Here is a 23,801-nt window from a genome sequence, read left to right on the forward strand (position 1 = left end):
TGTAAATAGGTAGGTATTATTCTAAAAAGTTATGCAGATTACACTGGATTTGACTTTAAGAAAAGGGGAAAATTATTAGAGACTATATTACTGGATTTGGACTTACTAAAAGGAAAATATGGAAAATATTCTTTAGAGAATTATACATTAACGGAAATGGTAAAATAACTGATGACTTTAAGACTGGATTGGATTTGATGAAAGAAACTACTATAAATATTCGCTATCGAATATACATAATTGGAAAAGGAAAATGGAAATAATGTAAGATGAAATGAGAAAACTGGATTGGACTTTTTGTAAAACAAAATAGTGAAAATAATAAATACCAAAGAAATGAAAATACTAACGACAAGGCAGTAAGGCCCCTGGCTATAGCCTGTTCGAAAGAACGAATTAATATAAAAAAAAAAAAAAATTTTGTTGTGTCAAATTACAGCAAAATTGCAAACAGCTGTTCTGCAAATGTCAGTTGAGAATGACAGTTCTACTTGTTTAGTGTTTACCTGTTGGCGTTATCGATGTTGTTGCCGGCAAAAATATAAATATAATATTTTTTAAAGTGGGAGTTAGTTTACAAATAAAGTATAGAAAAATTATGAATTAAGATGCCTACAGTATTATTACTAGACGTGTCTCTGTCTATGAGTCGGCCCGTACCATCATCAGACTCGACAGAAAACCATACCAGACACACAATCGCATCAGCGGCAATTAATACATTTCTCGATTATTTGACCGATCACATAAAGCTGGAATATGTAGCCTTGTTAACATTCTCTTCTGTGTGTGAAGGTAAGACTAAATGAAAATTCTAGTTTCCCTCCAAAACGTATAAATCTTTCGTATTTTACTAAAAGTTAAATATGGTTATTTTAGTTTAAAAACTTTTTAGTATTTCAACTATTATAATTATTACAATACATAATGAGGAATTCAGTGTTATATGCTCAGAATACCTAATTTGTCCATTTAATTTAGTCTCTACTGTATATAGGTTAATATCACTTTCTTTATGAATATTTTCCATATAATTATGATAAAGTTAGGTACCTACCTAGCTATATAATATTTACTTAAATTTTTAACACAAATATGGATACTGAACTTAAATAAACTATAATAAAAAAACAATAAATAGTAATCATCATGAAAGTTCCAGTCCAAGTTTCCAGCAATAAGGTGAACTGATAATGTGCAGCACATTACAATTGCCAAACATATCTTATGTGCCACATTTGGGGTTACCTATCAAATTAATTAGTCTGAATAACTTTAAATGAGGATTCATGCTGATGATTTCCTTAATGATACTATGGTATGACTGGGAAAGGAGTGAACACCCTCAGGCTCTCTAATTATAAATTTTTATGGTATGATATTACATTGTAATCTATATTTTATTTAAAAAAACACTGAATATAGTAACCCTTTCTTTTCAGGCCTAAGGCTTTTTTGAATGTTATTGAATGATAACTGCTTACTTATTACTTAAAATAATTCAGTAAGTGAGTATTTTGACTAAAAATACTTGAATCTTGTGGACCCTATTTACCCAGAGTCTCAACCATTGTATCACCTAGTGCAACATATTTAAGTCACTTAAGGTTTCAGCTCCTCGGGGCATCTTTGCTAATGGTGAGAGGGTACTACACATGTATATCTGTATAATCCAACATCACATTCCACCTTCGCACGACACGCCACAAATTAGGATATCATCCCCACCATCTGGATGTGTGGCGGTCCTCCGCAGTGCGGTTTTCAAGGAGCTTTCTTCCTCGTACTACTAAGCTGTGGAATGAGCTTCCTTGTGCGGTGTTTCTGGGATGATACGACCTTCAAAAAAAGTGTTTATGCCTTCCTTAAAGGCCGGCAACACTCTTGTGATTCCTCTGGTGTTGCAAGAGAATGTTGGCGGCGGTGATCACTTAACACCAGGTGACCCGTACGCTTGTTTGTCGTCCTATTCCATAAAAAAAAAGCTGTCTTCCACAATTGCAAAAAATCCATACCATTAGGCACCTTACCATATTTCTATGAAATAATATTTATATGAAATATGGTTTGTCCGTTACATAGCTGACAGGGTTGCAAAGGCCCAAAGATAACATTGTTAAAGGTGTTATGGCTGGGAAGCAGGCCTGTGATGATATAGTAACTATCTATGTTGCCTCCGCAGAACATTTATGAATATGAATCTGACACAAATTCAATCATTTTAAATACAATTCATTTTAAGTATGAGTTTAATATTATGTTTAATAAACAAATTTACCAATGGAACTATCCCACATTTTCTGCATATGGACTATGGATTTAAAAACAATCCTCACCCGGTCAGGTTACTTTCCATTTATCTCTACCAACTTCTAAAAATCTCGAAGCCTAATCCTCTTAGAAGAGCATGAACCCTCTTTTGCCTTTGTTACTAATGCAGACACCCATCTGTATTTATTCATCTTCAGTTGCAGTACCATTTACCCGGGAATATGACAACATACGAGCAAAGCTTCTGAATATTGAAGACGGTGACAAGACATGTATTGAAACTGCTCTGCTAGTTGTTAATCAGCTAGTATTAAATGACTGGGGATACCAGACTCCTGTGCATATTGTTATTGTAAGTTTTGTTTTTAAATTCAATTTCTTCTATCTGAAGTACATATTTAATGAAGTTCACATACATACATACACACACCCCCACACACACACAGCACATTAAGTTTAGATTACAAATAAATCAATTTTTATTACGTTATTATTGTTAGTAGTTTTCTTTCCCTTAGTTAATTAATTATATTTATGTTGGTATGGTATGGTATGGTATAGGGGCTCCTGTTTCCGCAATTAAACCACTAGCATGGGTCCATTTTGCGTGCAGTAATGGCCGGTTACTCCAACCAGCCCAGCTCCTTCCAGAAGTTCAGAACATTCCTGGGGTGTTCACAGACTTCTTGGAGCGACCTTGTATTGGTTAAGGTTTTTGCCCAATGGTTGGCCACCCCCGCACATTCCAGGATTACGTGAGCGACCGTTTCGTCTTCGGTCAGACAACCTCTGCACTTAGGGCTGTCCGTTACGCCGATTGTGAAAAGGTGTTTGTTTAGTGATGTGTGACCCATTAGGGTGCCCACCATTATACGGATGTCATGTCTGTTGAGGCTGATAAGTCTACGTGTCAGTTTGGGCGATAGTGCAGGTATCGCCACCTTCGACTGTCTACAGCTTGAGACATTCATCCATCGGGTGTTGTTATATTTATGTTAAGGTCAACTTGTTTATTATTACATCATATTATTATGTTTTTGCTATGGAAGAGCGAGGCCTCCTACTACAGGCAACTGTTTGCTTTAAAGGAGACCCCAACACTGAATGTATATTTTGTATTTTGTTGTAATAAATAAATATTTGTATTTGAATTTGTATGAAATGTTTCACTCTGTGCTTTAGGTTCTAAAATGTATGTATGTACCTTATATCTTTAAACAAGCATTCTTGTATATAAATATTTATGTATATAATCTGAATCAGAAAGGGCTCCAATGATTTTAATAAAATTTAGTGTACAGGTCATTTTGGGAGCGAAAAGTTTCCATTTAAAAAAATTTAGTTTTATCCATGTTTTAATGAGAAACAGCTAGAATAACATTAGAATACAAAGGTAAACTTCGCCACTATCTATACTAATATTATAAAGCTGCAGTGTTTGTTTGTTTGTTTGTTTGAACGCGCTAATCTCTGGTACTACTGGTCCGATTTGAATGATTCTTTCAGTGTTGGGTAGTCCATTTATCGAGGAAGGCTATAGGCTATGTTTATTTTCAAAATTAGGGATCCGTAATAAAATTGCTATTTTGTAACACAAGGTGTAAAATCGAAAACCTATTTTTGCGTGCGCTGCAAAAACTATTGACAATAGAACAAAATGATGTACAGGCAATATTTTATTACTTATAAAACTATCGCGTGAATTATACTTTATATGGCAAAACAACGTTTGCCAAGTCAGCTAGTATATTATATGACTATAATAGCTCAGATGGGACATTGGGTCATCAGGAAAGCAGAAGACCCCAGTTCGAAACCAGATGTCCTATTAGTTTTTTTTGTTAAAGTTTTGTACTTTCTTAAATATATAATATATGAGCATCAATCATAAGATAATTGACAACAATTGGGTGTCCAATTATAAATAAATAAATTTATGAATAAATTTCCATCAGTTTGGTATACTAGGAATAGAATTTTATCAAAGTATTGCATGTTTTCATAAAAAAAAAAATATTTTGATACTAAATTACATTGATGAATGTTGCTTATATCTTATAACCTTAGATTATTTATATGTCCAGATAGACAACTGTAAATACGTCGGAAAAAATAGCGGTGAACTGTTAGCCTCTATTGTCATCAAACGCAAGCACACTTAAACAAAGTAACTAATGTATCGCGAGTGTAAGACGTAGCTGACGTGCACACTAAAGTTATAAACCTAGCCTGTTGTTGTGTTGCCTAACAACAAGAGTCTTTATCTCGACATATAAATTATCTAAGAAGCAAAAAAAAAAAGAATACTGCGTGTGTCTTGCGCCGCTTCTTCTTCTCTCAGAACGCCATTTGTTTCCGAAGTGGTAGTAGTATCTATTATATTAGAAATTAATTATAAATGAATCAATTTTGAGAAAATAAATGCTTTCAGGTAACGGATGGAAGCTGTGGTGTGGGAGCAATCGGTAGAAACCGCATCTTACAAGCACTGCCGTTACCCCCCACTTACCCAGTAAGGATACACATATTGCCAGTCGCCGCACCTCATGACCCAAACTTACAACAAGGTACTACTGTACTTATTTCAGTTACATTGTCGAGACTCATGTACTTTTTTCATGGAAAAGGAGGACAAACTAGCGTACGGATCACCTGGTGCTAAGTAATCACCGCCACCCACAATCTCTTTTTACACCAGATGCATCACAGGAGCGTTGCCGGCCTTTAAGGAAAGTGTACGCGCTTTTTTTGAAGGTACCCATGTCGTATCGTCACGGAAACACCGCACAAGGAAGCTCATTCCACAGCTTTGTAGTACGTGGAAGAAAGCTCCTTGAAAACCGCATTGTGGAGGACCGCCACACATCCAGATGGTGGGGATGATATTTTAACTTGTAGCGTGTGGTGCGAATGTGGAATTCTGCTTATATTAATTGTTATATATTAACTTATATACTAGCGGACCCGACAGACGTTGTTCTGTTATAAAAAAAACTTGCGGATGGAATTTCGTAAAATCCGTTGTTAGCTGACCTCTACCCGGTGAAAAGAATATTCCTACCAAATTTCAAGTCTTTAGCTCTAATGGTTCCAGAGATATGTGTGAATATATACGTGGAAATCTCTTATAGATTGGAATTAATTTGATTAGGCGTTTACATGTTCAAGTTCAATATATTTTGTTTTATTTTGGATTATAAAATTGCTTGTTGATAATCATCACCCATCCAAATATATCATCTGAGAAAAGGAGGGAGACACTCATCGGGCCTTTTAAATCTTAAATTATTTATTATTTGTTTCAAGGTGTGAATGATATAAAGTTATTTCAAACCTTACCTACCTTCCAAAAAAAGCGCGTACACCTTCCTTAAAGGCTGGCAACGCTCCTGTGATTCCTCTGGTGTTGCAAGAGATTGTGGGCGGCGGTGATCACTTAACAACTGGTGACCCGTACGCTCGTTTGTCCTCCTATTACATAAAAAAAACCATGTATAAGCTACTGACTGCTGTATTCCCGAACCGATACGACTTAGGGACTTTCAAGTCCAGAGCATACTTCAATTTTTTTTTATGAAAATAAGGGACAAGACGAGCAGGACGTTCGGCTGATGGTAATTGATACGCCCTGCCCATTACAATGCAGTGCCGCACAGGATTCTTGAAAAACCCCAAAAATTCTGAATGGCACTACAACTGCGCTCGTCGCTTGAGACATAAGATGTTAAGTCTCATTTACCCAGTGATTTCACTAGCTACGGCGCCCTTCAGACCGAAATACAGTAATGCTTACACATTACTGCTTCACGGCAGAAATAGACGCTGTTGTGGTGTCCATTATCTAGCCGGCATCCTGTACAAAGGAGCCTCCAAAGGTGACGAGCGCAATTGTAGTGCCGCTCAGAATTTTTGGTTTTTTCAAGAATTCTTAGCGGCACTGCATTGTAATAGGCAGGGCGTATCAATTACCATCAGCTGAACGTCCTGCTCGTCTCGTTAAAAAAAAAGCTGGCGAAACATGTGAAACTGTAATGTTGTTGTAACATAAATTGTTACGAGGGTATAACATATACGCAAATAAAGAATTTGACTGATTGATTGATTAAATATGCGTACGATTGGTGCTGTTGACAACCCTAGCATATTTTAGCAGCTACACGTCGATACAATGTTGTACGTTATTCAGCGGCAAACAAAGGTTTTTATTTTCTCCCGATATTTTGGTGGCTCCGTCTGTTTGTTTTTGCCACTCTATGGATCTAATCTACTGGTCCGATATTGACGAGTATTTGTCTGTCATAACGCTTATGTTAATATATATTAGGTAGACTTCTTTGTCTTCCTTTATTCTTATGCTAGAAATTGAAGTAGGATCTGTTATAGTGCAGATGAAACCCCGTTACACATCCTCTCTGAATGTGGTCCATTAAAGTGTAGACGTAGCATCTCTCTGTGTAGACCAATTCCTCGATACGTCAGCTCACTAAAAGTGATATAATAGGATTCATGAAAAGAATCAGTCTTAGTAGTGAGCTATAGTTAACAGTGGCTATCACAATAGATCACATTGGTTGCACTGAACCGTACTTAAGCCGCTTTACCAACCATTTTTTTTATGGAATAGGAGGACAAACGAGCATACGGGTCACCTGGTGTTAAGTGATCACCGCCGCCCACATCTCTTGCAACACCAGAGGAATCACAAGAGCGTTGCCGGCCTTTAAGGAAGGTGTACGCACTTTTTTTGAAGGTACCCAAGTCGTATCGTCCCGGAAATACCGCACAAGGAAGCTCATTCCACAGCTTTGTAGTACGAGGAAGAAAGCTCCTTGAAAACCGCACTGTGGAGGACCGCCACACACCCGAATACGAATCGAACCATAACCTATAGTCTTCTATTGTGAGCGATGAATTAAGGTTACGTGTAAAAAAATAAGTAGTCAGCACGTGAAATAAATTTTCATAATCGAAATAGGGCGCAGTCGCATGTTTAAACAAAAAAAATCAAACAAGTTACTATAAAGACATAAATTGATGATGCCTACTACTCGGCTAAGTCGAGTTAGTAAGTCTTTTGTGGGGCGATGTATATGCTTTTACAACAAGATCCCAGAAAATGTTCAAACCAAAAGTATTACGTTATTCAAAAGAATTGTTAAAAAACGTTTGTGTGGTAAAGGTTACTATAACATAAATGGCTTTCTTAATAATACCACAGATTGAGAATGGAGCGACCGCCCTCAGGCTGTTAAATATTAAGTTTAATTGTACAATATTACTTTGTAAACATATTTATTCGATGAAAAAAAAACCTCGCAGAGTTTGTTGCGCCCATTCTTCTCAGGTCTGAGGCATTCATTTTGGAATGGGTGGTAGTTTTTTGACTTTCAATAAGTGATGTCACATCCTATTTTGAATAAAAATATTTAAATTTGAATATAGATGTACAATATTTCAGCAATGCTTCTTTACCAGAAGATTGTCGAGATGGCTGGGAATACTAATAGTTCTACTGGAAACATAACTAGGGGTGGCATTTATTGTCCAGACCAATTGAACGTGCCTGGGGTAAGTCTTTTTCACATAAATACACTACTTACTTTCGTTTCCGAAACAACTTACGCTCGGATGACGAGTTCACACGGACTGATTTTAGTTTTTTTTTTATATATGAAAATAAGGGCGAGACGAGCAGGACGTACAGCTAATGGTAATGGAATACGCCCTGCCCATTGCAATGCAGTGCCGCGCAGGATTCTTGAAAAACCCCAAAAATTCTGAGTGGCACTACAACTGCGCTCGTCACCTTGAGACATAAGATGTTAGGTCTCATTTTCCCAGTAATTTCACTAGCTACGGCGCCCTTCAGACTGAAACACAGTAATGCTTACACATTACTGCTTTACGGCAGAAATAGGCGCCGTTGTGGTGCCCATAATCTAGCCGGCATCCTGTGTGCTAAGGAGCCTCCCACTAGTTGAGCAACTAAGTGTTAAAAGTCAATCCGAATGAGCAATATTTAATGTTGGTAGCAAAGATGGCGGACATTGAACAATTCAAAGTCAAATTTAAATAAAATTTATGAGGCCCAGCTCCATCGAAGCCAATTTGGCTTTGCCCTCCAGACGACCGCGGAATTGGCAATCAATTGAGATCCAGTATTGATTCGACAAATAGGTTTTTTTTAGTTGAAAACGCGCAAACTCTTTTGGGGGTTAAATTGGAAGGTTCAAAATAATATTAATAATAATCGAAGCACGATTGCAGAAATGCCATTCGGCCCGCTCGACTTACTGACGTCCAACGTAAACAGAGCTCGCCGAACAGTTTTCTGTCTGAACTGTAGTTCAGGCATAGAGCTCTGACACTGCGGGATGGTCGGCGGTGTTATTCCGTTGTCGTCAAGAGTCGAGTTGGAGGCCAAAAGAGCGCACAGAAGATCGGCTTTCTCTTGATTTTCTCTCTCGATTGCCGTAAGGGTCAGGGTCTCATTTCTCATGTGCAACGGCGGCAGGGACGACTGGTTGACGTTACGAAGAGCAGCTTTCGACGACGACCAGAACTTGCGTGTTCCAGTCGAGTAACTGGAAAGCTGCTCGCCGATTTGGACAACGTGCTTAAATTTAGCACTGGCGATTTGCCACTTAAAGAATCTGGAGGAATGGTTATATTTCCTCTTTAGAACTTTGCAGTTCGGATCTTTTGTGCCCAGAGCCGCAAACCAAGTTTACGCCTGTTTTTTGCAGTTAGATGCTGCTTTAACTGACGCATCGAAACAGGGCTGTGATCTGCCGATCGGTGCTACAAAGCTTGGAATAAAAATATCCATGGCCTGTAGTATCACATTGGCTTCTGCAACGGCGCAGGCACTGGGATCATCTGAAGGGGAAAAAACCTTTCCTCAAGAGAAGGATGCAAAAAAGGAACGCATCCTATCCCAATCTGCTGACTTGTAGTGCCAAACGCGACGGGTCGACGGTTGGATAAGCACTACCCTCCTGACCAGGCAATAGTCAGATGTTCCGAGAGGGGCGTCGACAGAGACCTGGTAACTATGGGGATTTTTTAGTCAGTAAAAGATCTAGTGACGGCATGACTCCAGCAATTGGGACGTATACGCAGTTGCAAAATTATGCACAGATCGCCCTGCGTAGTTTATGTTACGTGTCCCAAACCATTCGCCATTGTGCCCGTTGAAATCACCCAAGACTACAATTTCAGCGGGGATCTGTGCATGCACGTCGGCAAATGCCGCTTGAACGCAGCCCATGAGATAATCCGTTTCTGTTACCACTATGGGACCTGTAGACACACGCATAGATGCGGACGCGGTCCTCAAAATCTACACGGAACCAGGGAGTAGACCGCTACCCTCAAAATTGCCGAGAAGACGACAGCAGATATCCTCCCTAACGTCGCACATGCCCCGGCATGAGGCAAAAAATTATGCTCAATTTTGTATATGGGGTACGTTAAATATGACGTATCGCTAGACAAAGCCGGCGTTTAAATTTGGAGTGGATTCCCCTGATGTTGCAAAAGTCCACAATAAGCGTGGAGCGGGGTGCCGTGGTGTTACTGCCTCGTTTGACCTCGGACGTGAGCGGTTCTGTGCCATCCCCAGAAAACGACGGGCAGCCCGAGCGAGAATGCTCGAGCTGCCCGTCTGAGGGCTGAGGATTCTCCGACGCCAGTAGAGCCGGTACCCTCCTGGGGTATAAAATGCCAACATGCAACGGCAGCGTGACTCTCCCACTTCTAAAAAGCCTTTAGTCGCCTCTTACACCCTTACACCCTTTGGCCTGGGAGTACCCTATTCGTTTTACTCCCCGGCGAAGCACAAAGCAACACACCTTTTGTAAAACCAAATTGTTTGGGATGTAAGATGTTATTGTCAGATAAATAGTTTAACAATTGATTTAATATAAACTTTTCAAAAAATTTACTTATTATAGGTAGCACAGAAACTGGTATATAAAAGTTAATATCTATTCCGGTTATGTTGTTAATATTTGGATTAATTGATATTATGAAGAGAAATTACTTTTATAAGTACGTGATTGGATTTCGGAGAGACAAATTTATTCACGCATGCACCAATTTTATATTAACACTAGCTGACCCAGCAAACGTCATATTCATATAAAATGAAAAAACAAATTGCAATAGAAAAATTTGTTATCAAAAAAAGATGTTGGCTGATTCTCAGTCCTACCCGATAAGCACACAAAATGTCATATCGGTTCAGCCGTTTCAGAGGAGTTTGGTAACAAACACCGCGACACGGGAATTTAATAAATGACATTTTAATGTACAAATGTTACTGTTTTCGAATTCAAGTACGTTTTTGCCACACTTTATAAGGTCGGCAATGGCCCTGCTTGCTCTAGTGTTACACCGCGGTGATCACATCCCACCAGGTGACCCGTATGCTCACTCTTCCATATGAAAAACGTTTCAAATCTGTCTAATAAGTAAGAGACTTTAATACAGCGTGTTTAGGAGAAGGTATATTAATTATAATATAATTTATGGTGATTACTGATTACTTATCTGGAGCCTAGATATTTTTTGACTTAAAATACCTTTATTTGCATTCGAAATTCAAATAAATTCAGTCAATGACATTACATAATACGTAGGTCACACTAAAAGTTTTGCTGAACTTAAAAAAAAACAACATGTTATAACCAAAATATTATGTTTATTGCTTTTCAAAATACACTCCTTTTTATTTTAAACATTTTTTAAAACAGGAGGACCACAGATCTGAAGGCATGTATTCTACGTGTTGATTGAACGCTATCACTGCCTCTTCGGAATTGGTAAAAGTGAAACCTCTCATCAAATCTTTGAATTTGGAGAAAATACAGAAATCACAGGGTGCTTGCTAGGTCGGGGCTATGTGCAGGATGGGTGACGAGTTGTACTTTTTCGGAAGCTAAAAATGACTTAGTTCTATTGGCCGTGTTTGAAGAAGCGTTGTCATGATGTAGGAGAACGCGGCAGAAAAAAGTTGGACGAAAACTTTTTTTTAACACACAAACAAATGGTAGAATACCACACGGCATTAACACGGCCTGTTCTCATTTTCAAACACCCATTCACAAGATTGCTGTTTTTTTTCGGGTTCAAAACAATAAATCCACGTTTCGTCTCCTGTGACAATGTCATAAACATCATTAGAAAGTCCGTGGTCGTACTTCATTAGCATCTGTGAGCACCATTCCACGCGAGCCCGCTTCTGTTACGCTTTCAGTTCATGAGGGATCCAACGACAACAAAGTTTCCGAACTTTCAATTGTTCGTGTAAAATTTTCTGATTTTGGCTCATACCAATCCCCAACCTTTGATTATTCTGAGTGGTTTGTTATTAATAAAGTTTACATTCATTCATATAACAATATGACGTTAATTGAAATTTGTTTACCGGGAAGTTTGCAAAAATAGAACTGTCAAGTCTTTATACCAAAAAAAATATAAATTGCGACCTCTTTAGGTATGAACTATGAAGTGCGGTTTTTACTAGCGGAAGGACGGAGGTGATTACTGTCATATTTAGTAATTGCATCCAACAAATCCAATGATTTATTAACTATAACAGGTCGAACTGTCACCACAAGCAGCACCTGTTCACGCATGGAACAGTCATCGTTCCCTTCGCACATATTTGAGGAAAGGAGACGACCCGACACACAACGCCCTCGCCGCGGCGCTTAGAAATGCCATTCAGTGTGCTTGACGAACCTTTTAATATGAAGAATTATTATTAGGTCAACCAGGAGTGGACCTATTTTCCATACCTACTTCTTTATCCTCTATTTATCTTTAAATCCTATAGAAAGCGATTCCTTATAACTTTTTTGAATTTAGGTCTGCAAACTGAGACAAACAGAATAATTTTGTATTTTAACGAGTATCGTCTTTGGAAAAGCGATTTTATTTTAATATTGAGGGTATGTATATCTTTATTTTGAATGTATTCATTCCTTTTAGTATATACTATACTAATATGATTTTAAATGAATTGGGATGCTATTGTTAGAATTCCTTAAGTGTTTAAAGTGTTTTTAAGGGATTCTCTAGAATTCAGATTATAGATCTCCCTAATCGCCCTTTTTTGCAAAACAAATATTGTTTCGATATCAGCTGCTTTCCCCCATAGCAAAATTCTATATGACATAATGCTGTGAAAAATAACTGAAATAAATCAATTTCGCTGTGTTTGCGCATCTGCGCAGTAAGATTTTTAATTTTTTTGATAGCAAAAGTAGCAGCACTGAGTTTGTTTTAGGTTGCCTCAATATGAGCGCCCCATTGTAGTTTTTCATCTAATACTATTCCAAGAAACGAAGTAGAATCTACAAGTTTTGAAATTCCCTATTTTTTACCTTTGGTAGCGAGAATTCAATACCTTTTGTTTTGCTCGCGTTAAGTGACAAATTATTCACCATGAACAATTCAGATATGTTTTCCAAGGACAGGTTTATTTTATCTGTGAACTTCAATCAATATTATAAACTAATGAAGTGTCTTCTGCGAAAAAAGAACAATCTCACATTCTTTCGAGGCTACAAATGGCAAATCATTACTGTAGACGAGGAATAAGAAAGGTCCTAGGATTGAACCCTGAGACACGCCCATCCGCAGTTACAGTTCCTGATGAATGTTCATTATTAATAACTACTCTCTGGGTTCAATTAAATAAGTATGATTTAATAAGATCAAATCACAATCATAATTCAGTTTTCGGATAAGAGTACAATAGTCTACGCAATCAAATGATTTCGAAAGATCACACAATATTCCTACGGTGTTATCTGATTTCTCGCAAGCATTAAATAAATGTGTCGAATCAACGCCATACCGGCATCAGATGTTGAATAACCTTTCGTAAAACCAAATTGTTTAGAATGTAAGATGTTATTGCCATAGAAATCTTTTAACAATTATTTTCTCAACAATTTCACTAATTGTACACAGAACAGAAACCTAGATCCTGCCTAACCTAGATGTATAATTATTAGTATCTTCCTTATCACCTGACTTAATAACTGGTATAACTTTACTGTACTTTATATATTCTGAAAAAAATCCAGTATCGCAACATTTAAGAAGACTTTTTTGAAGAATAAACATAATTGGGGAGCAATCTTTTTGATTATCTGTACTATAATAGCCACAGACATGCCTCATACCATAAGTCACATGTTTTTTTTACATTTTATGAGTTAAATACTTCGATTATTTCACCTGTAGTAACGTACCTAATTTTGAATAAAGCTGCACTCAGGTACATTGCTTTTAAGTATTGATTCAGCTTGTTCAGAATAAGAATTTAAAGTAGTTGTATTCTGAACAGTTTTTAGAACTATTTTTCTAATAGGTTTTTAGAAAAAATGTTATTAGTAGTTTGAACGATGCCCCTACTGTTTTCGATGACCACAGAATCTTTTCTAATACATATAGAAACTTTATCTGTTTTATTTTCATCTGTTTCCCTATTTATTATGGCCCAAATCGTTTTTATTTCATTACTTGAAGAAATACTCAAGTCGCGAATATTTATAAATTTTTAAATATGAATAGTACCGCGCATGACCGAGGACAAACGAGGCAGTAGCACCACGGCACCCCGCTCCACGCTTAATGTGGACTTTTGTAACATCAGGGGAATTCACTCCAACTTAAACGCCGTCCACCACCACCTTGAGATGGCGCAGCCGGCCTTGTGTTTCCTTACGGAGACGCAGATATCTCGACCTAGCGATACGTCATATTTAACGTACCCCGGGTACAAAATTGAGCACAATTTTTTGCCTCATGCCGGGGTATGTGTATACGTTAGGGAGGATATCTGCTGTCGCCGTCTCGGCAATTTTGAGGGTAGGGACCTGTCCACTCTCTGGCTCCGCGTAGATTTAGAGGACCGCGTCCGCATCTATGCGTGTGTCTACAGGTCCCATAGTGGTAACGCAGAAACCGATCATCTCATGGGCTGCGTTCAAGCGGCAATTGACGACGTGCTTGCACAGATCCCCTCCGCTGAAATCGTAGTCTTGGGTGATTTCAACGGGCACAATGCCGAATGGCTTGGATCACGTACCACAGACTACGCAGGGCGATCTGCGCATAATTTTGCATTGGCGTATGGTCTGTCCCAATTGGTCGAGTCGCCAACGCGGCTCCCGGATGTGGATAGCCACATGCCGTCCTTATTGGACCTTCTGCTGACTACACATCCCGATGGTTACCAGGTCTTTGTCGACGCCCCTCTCGGAACGTCCGACCATTGCCTGGTCAGAAGTGTAGTGCCTATCCGACGCCAACGTCGCAGACCACCAGCGACCCGCCGCGTATGGCACTACAAGTCAGCAGATTGGGATAGGATGCGTTCCTTTTTTGCATCCTACCCTTGGGGCAGGGTTTGTTTCCCTTCGGATGATCCTAGTGCCTGCGCCGTTGCAGTAGCCGATGTGATACTACAGGGTATGGATATTTTTATACCAAACTCTGTAGTACCCATCGGTAGCAGATCACAGCCCTGGTTTGATGCGTCAGTTAAAGCATCATCTGACTGCAAAAAACAGGTGTATCGAGCTTAGGTTGCGGCGCTGGGCACAAAGGATCCGAACTGCATAGTTCTTAATAGGAAATACAACCGTGCCTCCAGATTTTTTAAGCGGCAAATCGCCCGTGCAATATCAAAACACGTCGTCAAAATCGGCGAGCAGCTTTCCAGTTAGCCGACCGGAACACGCAAGTTCTGGTCGTTGTCGAAAGCTGCTCTTGGTAACTTCAGCCAGCCGTCCATGCCGCCGTTGCACATGAGGAATGAGACCCTAGCCCATACGGCAAAAGAGAAAGCCGATCTCTTGTGCACTCTTTTCGCCTCCAACTCGACTCTTGACGACAACGGAAAAACACCGCCGACCATCCCGCGATGTCAGAGCTCTATACCTGAAGTACAGTTCAGACAGAAAACTGTTAGGCGAGCTCTGTTTTCGTTGGACGTCAGGAAGTCGAGCGGGCCGGATGGCATTTCTCCAATCGTGCTTAGAACTTGTGCCCCTGAGTTGACGCCGGTGCTAACGCGTTTATTCCGGCACTCTTATTATAAAGGCGTAGTCCCTGACTCATGGAAGTCAGCCCTTGTCCATCCGATCCAAAAAAAGGAGACAGTTCGGATCCGGCAAACTACAGGCCTATTGCTATTACCTCCCTGCTCTCCAAAATCATGGAGAGTATAATTAGCCGTCAGCTCTTGGTATACCTAGAGGGTCACCAGTTGATCAACGACCGACAATACGGGTTTCGCCATGGTCGGTCGGCAGGTGATCATCTGGTATACCTAACACACAGATGGGCTGCGGCTATTGAAAGCAAGGAGGAAGGCCTGGCAGTCGTGTATAGCACAATCCTCTCCAAACTTCCATCATTTGGGCTTCCCGAGAGCTTGTGCAAGTGGACCTCCAGCTTCCTCACTGGGCGCAGCATACAGGTCGTTGTCGACGGATATTGCTCGAACCCGAAGCCCGTGAATGCTGGAGTGCCCCAAGGCTGTGTGCTGTCTCCCACTCTGTTTCTTCTGCATATCAATGATATGTTGGACACCTCCAACATTCATTGCTATGCGGATGACAGCACTGGTGATGCCGTATACACGGGCCATGCAGGTCTCTCTCGGGAAATCGTTGACCAGTGCCGGGAGAAACTTGTGTCTTCTATCGACTCCTGTCTTGAGAAGGTCGCGGAATGGGGAAAATTGAACCTTGTCCAATTTAACCCCCAGAAGACTCAAGTTTGCGCGTTTACCACTAATAAAACCCCTATGTCCTATAACCGCTCTTCGAGAACACTTCTCTTAAAGCCTCGCCTAGTATCGGAATACTGGGTCTCGAAATCTCGAGCGATTGCCAATTTCGTGGCCATATGGAGGGCAAAGCCAAATTGGCTTCGAAGAAGCTGGGCGTCATCAATAGAGCACGGCAATACTTCAAGCCGGCCCACATTCTAGCGCTCTACAAAGCGCAGGTCCGGCCACACATGGAGTATTGCTGTCATCTCTGGTCTGGCGCACCCCAGTATCAGCTCGATCCATTTGACCGCGTGCAACGCAGACCAGCTCGAATTGTCGGGGACCCAGTGCTCTGCGAACGGCTGGATCACTTGGCGTTGCGTAGAGACGTCGCTTCATTGTGTGTCTTCTACCGCATTTATCACGGGGAGTGTTCCGAAGAGCTGTTTAACCTGATTCCTGCCGCCGAATTCCACCTTCGCACAACACGCCACAAGTTAGGATATCATCCCCACCATCTGGATGTGTGGCGGTCCTCCACAGTGCGGTTTTCAAGGAGCTTTCTTCCACGTACTGCAAAGCTGTGGAATGAGCTTCCTTGTGCGGTGTTTCCGGGACGATACGACATGGGTCCCTTAAAAAAAAGCGCGTACACCTTCCTTAAAGGCCGGCAACGCTCCTGTGATTCCTCTGGTGTTGCAAGAGATTGTGGGCTGCGGTGATCACTTAACAACAGGTGACCCGTACGCTCGTTTGTCCTCCTATTCCATGAAAAAAAAAAGTTACGCTCGCTAGGATCATTGTTCAAATTCCTAAGCTTATAGAGTTCATAAAGACGCGTCCTATGAATAAACATTAAATAGGTACTATAACTAAAATTTTATTTTGATGACGTAAGGTATGTGTTGGGGTCATGCCGCTAACATTAATATAGTTTAGCGCTGTAGAAGACAGGTGCTTACGTTATTAGACTTATAAATAAGTTTTAACGAAATTTTATAATTAAAAAAAAAGTCTGCGGAGTTTCTTGCGCCCGTTCTTTTCAGGCCTGAGGCATAAATTTACGAGTGTTTTTTGCCGTTCATAAGTGATTTCATATCCTATTCTGAAGAAAAATATTTGAATTTGAAATCACTCAACAGGTGATAACCGCCATGAACAAGTTATGTGAGCAGCAGTACCAGGAGTTCTGGTGCACTTTGAAGTGCGGTCAGCTGGAAACGAGGGTGCAACTGTTCCCCGCACCGCAGCCAACGTCACACGAGGGATTGGCCGCCACATACACCATCTCTAACCAACTTCACGTCATAGGATTCATGTCTCAACAAGATTTAGGTAAATTAAATTCGTAAAATAACAAATTGTTTAGATTTGAAACAGCGACATCTCCAGTCAATTTCATAATATGCAATTATTGGGGTTCCACAAACTGCGAGTTGAACTAGACGTACCAAGATTTATGAACGACACGTCACCCGATCGGTTGGCTACTTAGAGCACTTGGAACAGCGATCGGACGCGAACCCGCGACCTCTCGCGTTCCGTGCGAGCGCTCTTTCCAACTGACCCAACCGTTTGAGTGACGTATCTATATATATAAGAGATTTCCACGTATATAGTCACTCATCACTATATCTTGGGAACCATTAGGCGTAGAGACTTGAAATTTGGTAGGAATATTCCTTTCAGAATGAGACAGGTCAGCTAAGGATTTTACGAAATTACATCCGAAAGAGTGTTTTTTAATACAACAGAACAATGTCTGTCGGGGCAGCTAGACGTTGATAAAATCTTGTATGCTTTGTTCAACTCTCAGGTTGTGGATTTTTTTTCTTTTCAGTTTTATTATAGTTTACGTCTTATTAATCAAAATCGGTTACAGTTACAATAGATTTGCTTACCTTTTCTATCTTGCTGTGTATCTCCGTTAAAAATCTTTATGGTTTGTATATACTAACGCGAGTTTGTATATTGCAATAGTAAGGTGCCAACACATATCTTTTATTAACCGACTTCAAAAAAGGAGGAGGTTTTCAAATCGTCGGTATGTTCTTTTTTTATGTTTGTAACCTCAAAACTTTCGACTGGACCGACCGATTTATTTGAAAGCTGGTGCTTCCCGTGTGCTCCCATTGTAATTTGGTTCAGATCTGACAATGGCATCCATGAGAACACCATAAAAGTCTTAAATTTACTATACATACGTATAGCAAAGTGGTTGATAAATTTACGAATAACTCAATATCGCGCCAACCGATTTCGATGATTCTTTTTTTTATTGGAAAGGATATACTTCAAAGATAATTTGGTTAGGTTTTGATTACGGAATGCATGACAAAGTAATGGAACTGTTCAATTCTTAGGAGCAAATTAACGATATTCGGCCGAATCTTTTTTATGTTATCCGGATATTTAAGTCATCTACCACAACACATTGTTATGGTCTAGTAATTGTCGTCGATGATTAATGGGACTCCTTAACGACTTACATTAAGGTTGCGATCTGTGACAGAATTTCTAACTTACGTTCATTGCTGCATTGAAAAATTTTGTATATCTACACATATGTAGACAAATTGTTAGTTAGTGTACTTCCAATTCACTAAAAATCGTGAAAGACTCCAAAAACACTATTCCAAAACAATAGATATAATGTGCACTAAAAAGTATAAAAATAATTGCGTATTTTTATGCAATCTAATCAATTAATTTAATTCTAGTTACGATTATTGTAATTTTTGGAGTCGGTGTCATCCAAGATAGGTTTGTTACTACATACATAGTGATAGGTGAGATGTGCTTGAGTCGTGAGGAGGCGTGAGCGGGTTGCGACGGAAGGACACCGATTCCGAAAATTACAGTAATCTTAACTAGAATTAGATTAATTAATTAGATTGTATAATAATACGCAATTATATTTATACTTTTTAGTGCACATTATATCTATTGTTTTGGAATAGTGTTGATAAGTCGGTTTTTTTTGGTAAACAAATTTTTGATATACTAGTATAGATAGATATAGAAAAGATTTATTATAATATTCAAATTAAACCTTTAATTAGTGGGAGGCTCCTTTGTACAGGATGCCGGCTAGATTATAGGTAGGTAGCAACAACGACGCCTATTTCTGCCGTGAAGCAGTAATGTGTAAGCATAACTGTGTTTCGGTTTGAAGGGCGCTGTAGCTTGTGAAATTACTGGGCAAATGAGGCTTGATATCTTGTCTCAAGGTGACAGGCGAAGTTTTAGTGCCGCTTAGTATTCTTGGGTTTTTCAATAATCTTGAGCGGCGCTGCATTGTAATGGATAGAGCATATCAATTACTTACCTTCAGCTGAACGTCCTGATCGTCCCGTTCCTTATTTTTATTAAAAAATATATATATAAGTAATATATAAATTGAGTACATGTAGATTAATTGTCTGTTATGAAATATTTGTATACTTAATAACTTTTTCAGGTACTCCCATTGCTGTTAGCAAACATCTAGTAATACCACAAGCACAGACCAGCAACACAAACACACCTCGGGAAAACTATGGCTCTAAGACACCAACAAAGGTAAACCTAAGGTTACTTGGCGGTGCGTAGAAACTTCACTTCAGCATGTGTCTCCTACCGCATTTAGCACGGGAAGTGTTCCGAAGACCTGTTTCAAGTGATTCCTGCCGCCGAATTCCACCTTCGCACGACACGATACAAATTATGATATTATCCCCACCATCTGGATGTGTGGCGGTCCTCCACAGTGCGGTTTTCAAGGAACTTTCTTCCACGTACAACCAAGCTGTATTTCCTACATTACATGGGTACCTTCAAACAAATCGCGTACACAGAGATCCCTAGGAAAATTGCAATAATTGCAATAAACAACAAATATTTGCGTACATATATTACTAGCTGCGTCCCGCGGCGGCGTCCGCGTGGACTCTATATAGTAGCAATATAATACGCCTGTGCTGTGCTGTAGTCGGAATAAAAAACGAAAGAACTTGCAGATTTTGCCTTGAGGCCGATAAAACGCCTCTACGTCTCCTCTGCAATTGGGGCCCATTAATGCATAAGCGTAACACCATCCTTGGCGACTACACCCTGCTGATGCTGTTAGTAATACTCGCGTCAATGCGCCAGGGCTTGCATCGAGCTATAAGTATGAGTGGCGAACACAACAGTTCATAAATTCTGGACTAGACAAATAGCCACCCTCTCCAAAAAATAATAATAACACAAATAAAATTTTGAGAACGATGCAGAACTCGACCCCACGACCTCTGGCATTCCGTGCCGGTGCTCTAACCAACTGAGCTAACCGTTCGAGTGACGTATCGTCATAAAATCTTGTATACTTTGTTCAACTCTCAGGCTGTGGCTTCATCTACAGGATCTACTTTACAGTTGATAACCTGCTCAACCCCAATATTTGCATATTAGGAAATTGACTTCAGATGTCAAGATTTTATGACGATACGTCACTCGAACGGCTAGCTCAGTTGGTTAGAGCACTGGCACGGATCGCCAGAGGTCGTGGGTTCAAGCCCCGCATCGTTCATAAAATTTTGTTTTATTAGTTTTTATTTGTGTATTAATCTTTGAAGTGAGTGTTATCAGTTTAAAAACATAGCAAATTGTTAATAATAATAACTTTACACTGCTTTTACTAATAAGACAGAATATGTATTTTATGTGGCAATAGTAATGAATTATTGTATGTTATATTCAAGTATTATATAATAGCTTTCTGACTCAGGAAGGATCAGGCACCGACGGGTCTACGGACGAGGATATGTCAGATCCCAGTAAAGTGCCGAATTTCTGTGTTCTTCTGCACGGCGCATTGAAGGTACATTTTATATCTTATTTGTTATTGTGTTATCGATCTAAGTCTTAGGCTGAGATCTCATTTGCTTAGCTAAGTGTAAGCTTAGCATAATATTTTTTTTTATGAATATAAGGGATGAGACGAGCAGGACGTTTAGTTGATGGTAATTGAAACGCCCTGTCACTTACAATGCAGTGCTGCTCAAGATGATTGAAAAACCCAAAAATTTTGAGCGGCACTACAAATGCGCTCGTCACCTTGAGACAGGATGTCAAGTCTCATTTGCCCAGTAATTTCACTAGCTACGGCGCCCTTCAGACCGAAACACAGTAATGCTTACACATTACTGCTTCACGGCGGAAATAGGCGCCGTTGTGGCACCCATAATCTAGCCAGCATCCTGTGCAAAGAAGCCTCCCACTGGTAAACCAACTAACTCATATTCTTAAAAATAAAAGTTATATCATTCTTGACCTCTGGTATTGGTGAACGGCTGGCTTTTAGTTTTCTGAAAAACATACACGATAGACGTCCACACTGCTGGACATAGCCTCCCCAAAAGATCGCCATAACGATTGGTCCTGTGCTACCCTGATCCAGCGTATTCCGGCGATCTTGACCAAATCATCGGTCCATCTTGCAGCCTACCAAAATTGCGTCTTCGAATGGCAACCACATACTGGTTGACATTCGAAGACTACTGCCCCAACGGCCATCTGTCCTTCGAAACAATGAAAACAAAATTGAACAGATTTTCACACAAAAATAGAAAAACAACAATAAATTTTGGGGGTCCCCATTTTTTTTCATCAAATCCTTACGCGTGGGTGAGACCAAAAAAGGTGACGATTATACCAGTTACGGGTAGCCGTCTCGAGAGGCTTAGAAATAATTTGGTAAATACCATATCATTTTTACACTGTGGTGAAACTGCTAATTTTCACTACAACTTAGTCTTCAATTCCTTTTATGAGGAATTTGACAGGATTTTCACTTGAGTAACGGTAACAGTAAACAACAAACATTGTTTTAATGATTGGGCAACAATGGGTATCCACAAAAGTTGTAAACGCTTATATGACCTTTATTATGAGAAACATTACAATAATAGTGAAGAATTTAAAATACACACATAAAAAAAGTCTAAGCAACAGGTACTAAATTGAAATTTTAGGATGGTTTCTCACATTATAACTGTAGGTATTTTATTTTAAAAATAATATTTTTAGGGTATTAGTTAGTATATGTTATTATAAAAAATAACAGTTGTTGTCTTCATAAGTTCTTTTAATAACAGAAATTAACAATATTAGAATATACTGCAGAAACTAACGTACATAAAAATTTTCTTAACAAAATGAAATTTCTAAAGAAAATGAATTTATTGTGAAGGAATAGGATAATTTAATACAAAGTATGGCCTTCTCTATTCAGAACTTGTCGGCAACGATTATTCATTGAATTAATGAGACTGTTTATGTCATCTTACGGTATTCGCTCCCAATGGAATTGTAGCAAATCCTTCAGCTGTTGGGTTGTTGTCACTCCGTCCAAGTCCTTCAAAACACGTCTCTGGAGCATGTCCCATGCGTTCTCGATGGGGTTGAGGTCTGGCGATTATGCAGGCCAGGGCAATACCCGGACGTTCTCCGTTGCCAAGTATTGACTGGTTCGCCGAGCTGTATGTGAACGCGCATTGTCATGCATTAAGGTAAAATCGGAGCCAATGGTTTGTGCAAATGGATGGATTTAAGGTCTGAGAATAGCCTCAACGTAATTTTCAGCGTTCATATTTCCATTTACAAAAACGAGCTCAGTTCGCCTGTTCTTCATAATACCTGCACATACCATAACTGTTGAGCCGCTGTTTGGATGCCAGGCCTAAACCCGAATCGCGACTCATCGGAAAACAATTTTATCCCAATGTTCCTGGGTCCATGTTTTGCGTTCTCTACACCATTCATTTCGACGAGCGCGATTCCCGTGACGTATCGGTGGGCACCTCATTGCGCGTCGAGCTCTTAGGCCGTACTCATGTAGTCGATTACGCACAGTTTGGGGACTTACATCAACCCCACTTGAATTATGTAGCCTCAAACTTATCTCTCGAGCGGTTAACATCGGCTGGCGTCTTGCAGTCAGTTCTATGTACCGGTCTTTCCGAGTGGTTGTACTCCTTTTACGGCCTGACTGCTGTTCATCAGGTTCCGTTGTATTATTTTAGCGCTTCCAAAGACGACAAATAACACTTCTAAGAATGCCAAAATGCCAAGATACCTGAGATTGATTACTTCCCGTTTGCAACATCCCTACAGCTCTTTGCATTTCATTTGCCGTCAAATGACGTCGCTCCATGACGTAAAGAATATCTAACAATTCAATTTTGTCGCTAACTTTATTTAAATGGTTGGTAAAATTATAAAATAATACAAGACTAAACGTAGCAATAAAAACGCACATAAATTCAAACCAATTCCCTTTCATTTCATTTTATGTAAAAAACAAAACGTAATCGAAATTTTTTTTACAACTTAGCTGGTTGTCATTAATTACAAAAAAGTTTACATACCTATGCACTTTGAGTGAAAAAAGACTTAGAAATTAATTAATATAAATGGTAAATTTGTAATATCATGCATGTTGCATAGACTTTTTTGATGTGTGTATATGTAAAAAATTCTCCAAGCTCTTTAAAGTAGGTTGCGATATAATAAAATCTTCAAATTAATTAACCTAAAAAATACAAAGGACCTATGGGGCCATTCGACTAATATTGTAAAATACATACTTGACATTATAGCAATTGAATTAGCAATAATATGTAACGAATGGATAGATGAGGATGTGTTCCCTGACCTGATGAAATACAGCAAAGTTATACCTTTGCTTAAATCGGGCAGTTCTTTTGAACCT

The 23,801-nt window shown here is 39.5% G+C and overlaps 1 protein-coding gene across 10 annotated transcripts in view; it reads left to right on the plus strand.

Moving 5' to 3' along the window:
- Positions 1-496: 496 nt before the first annotated feature.
- The window catches only part of LOC126971205 (integrator complex subunit 14), a 32,592-nt gene continuing 9,287 nt past the window's right edge, over positions 497-23,801 (plus strand). For all 10 annotated transcript variants that reach the window (XM_050817373.1, XM_050817375.1, XM_050817381.1 and 7 more), the window contains exons 1-7: positions 497-795; positions 2,469-2,623; positions 4,703-4,838; positions 7,730-7,839; positions 17,212-17,404; positions 19,530-19,630; positions 20,817-20,909. In XM_050817373.1, coding sequence (XP_050673330.1) covers positions 609-795; positions 2,469-2,623; positions 4,703-4,838; positions 7,730-7,839; positions 17,212-17,404; positions 19,530-19,630; positions 20,817-20,909 — 975 coding nt within the window. In that variant the 5' untranslated portion in view covers positions 497-608. The remainder of the gene's footprint in view (positions 796-2,468; positions 2,624-4,702; positions 4,839-7,729; positions 7,840-17,211; positions 17,405-19,529; positions 19,631-20,816; positions 20,910-23,801) is intronic.

This window comes from Leptidea sinapis, chromosome 23, assembly GCF_905404315.1.
Source record: "Leptidea sinapis chromosome 23, ilLepSina1.1, whole genome shotgun sequence".
Lineage (NCBI taxonomy): Eukaryota > Metazoa > Arthropoda > Insecta > Lepidoptera > Pieridae > Leptidea > Leptidea sinapis.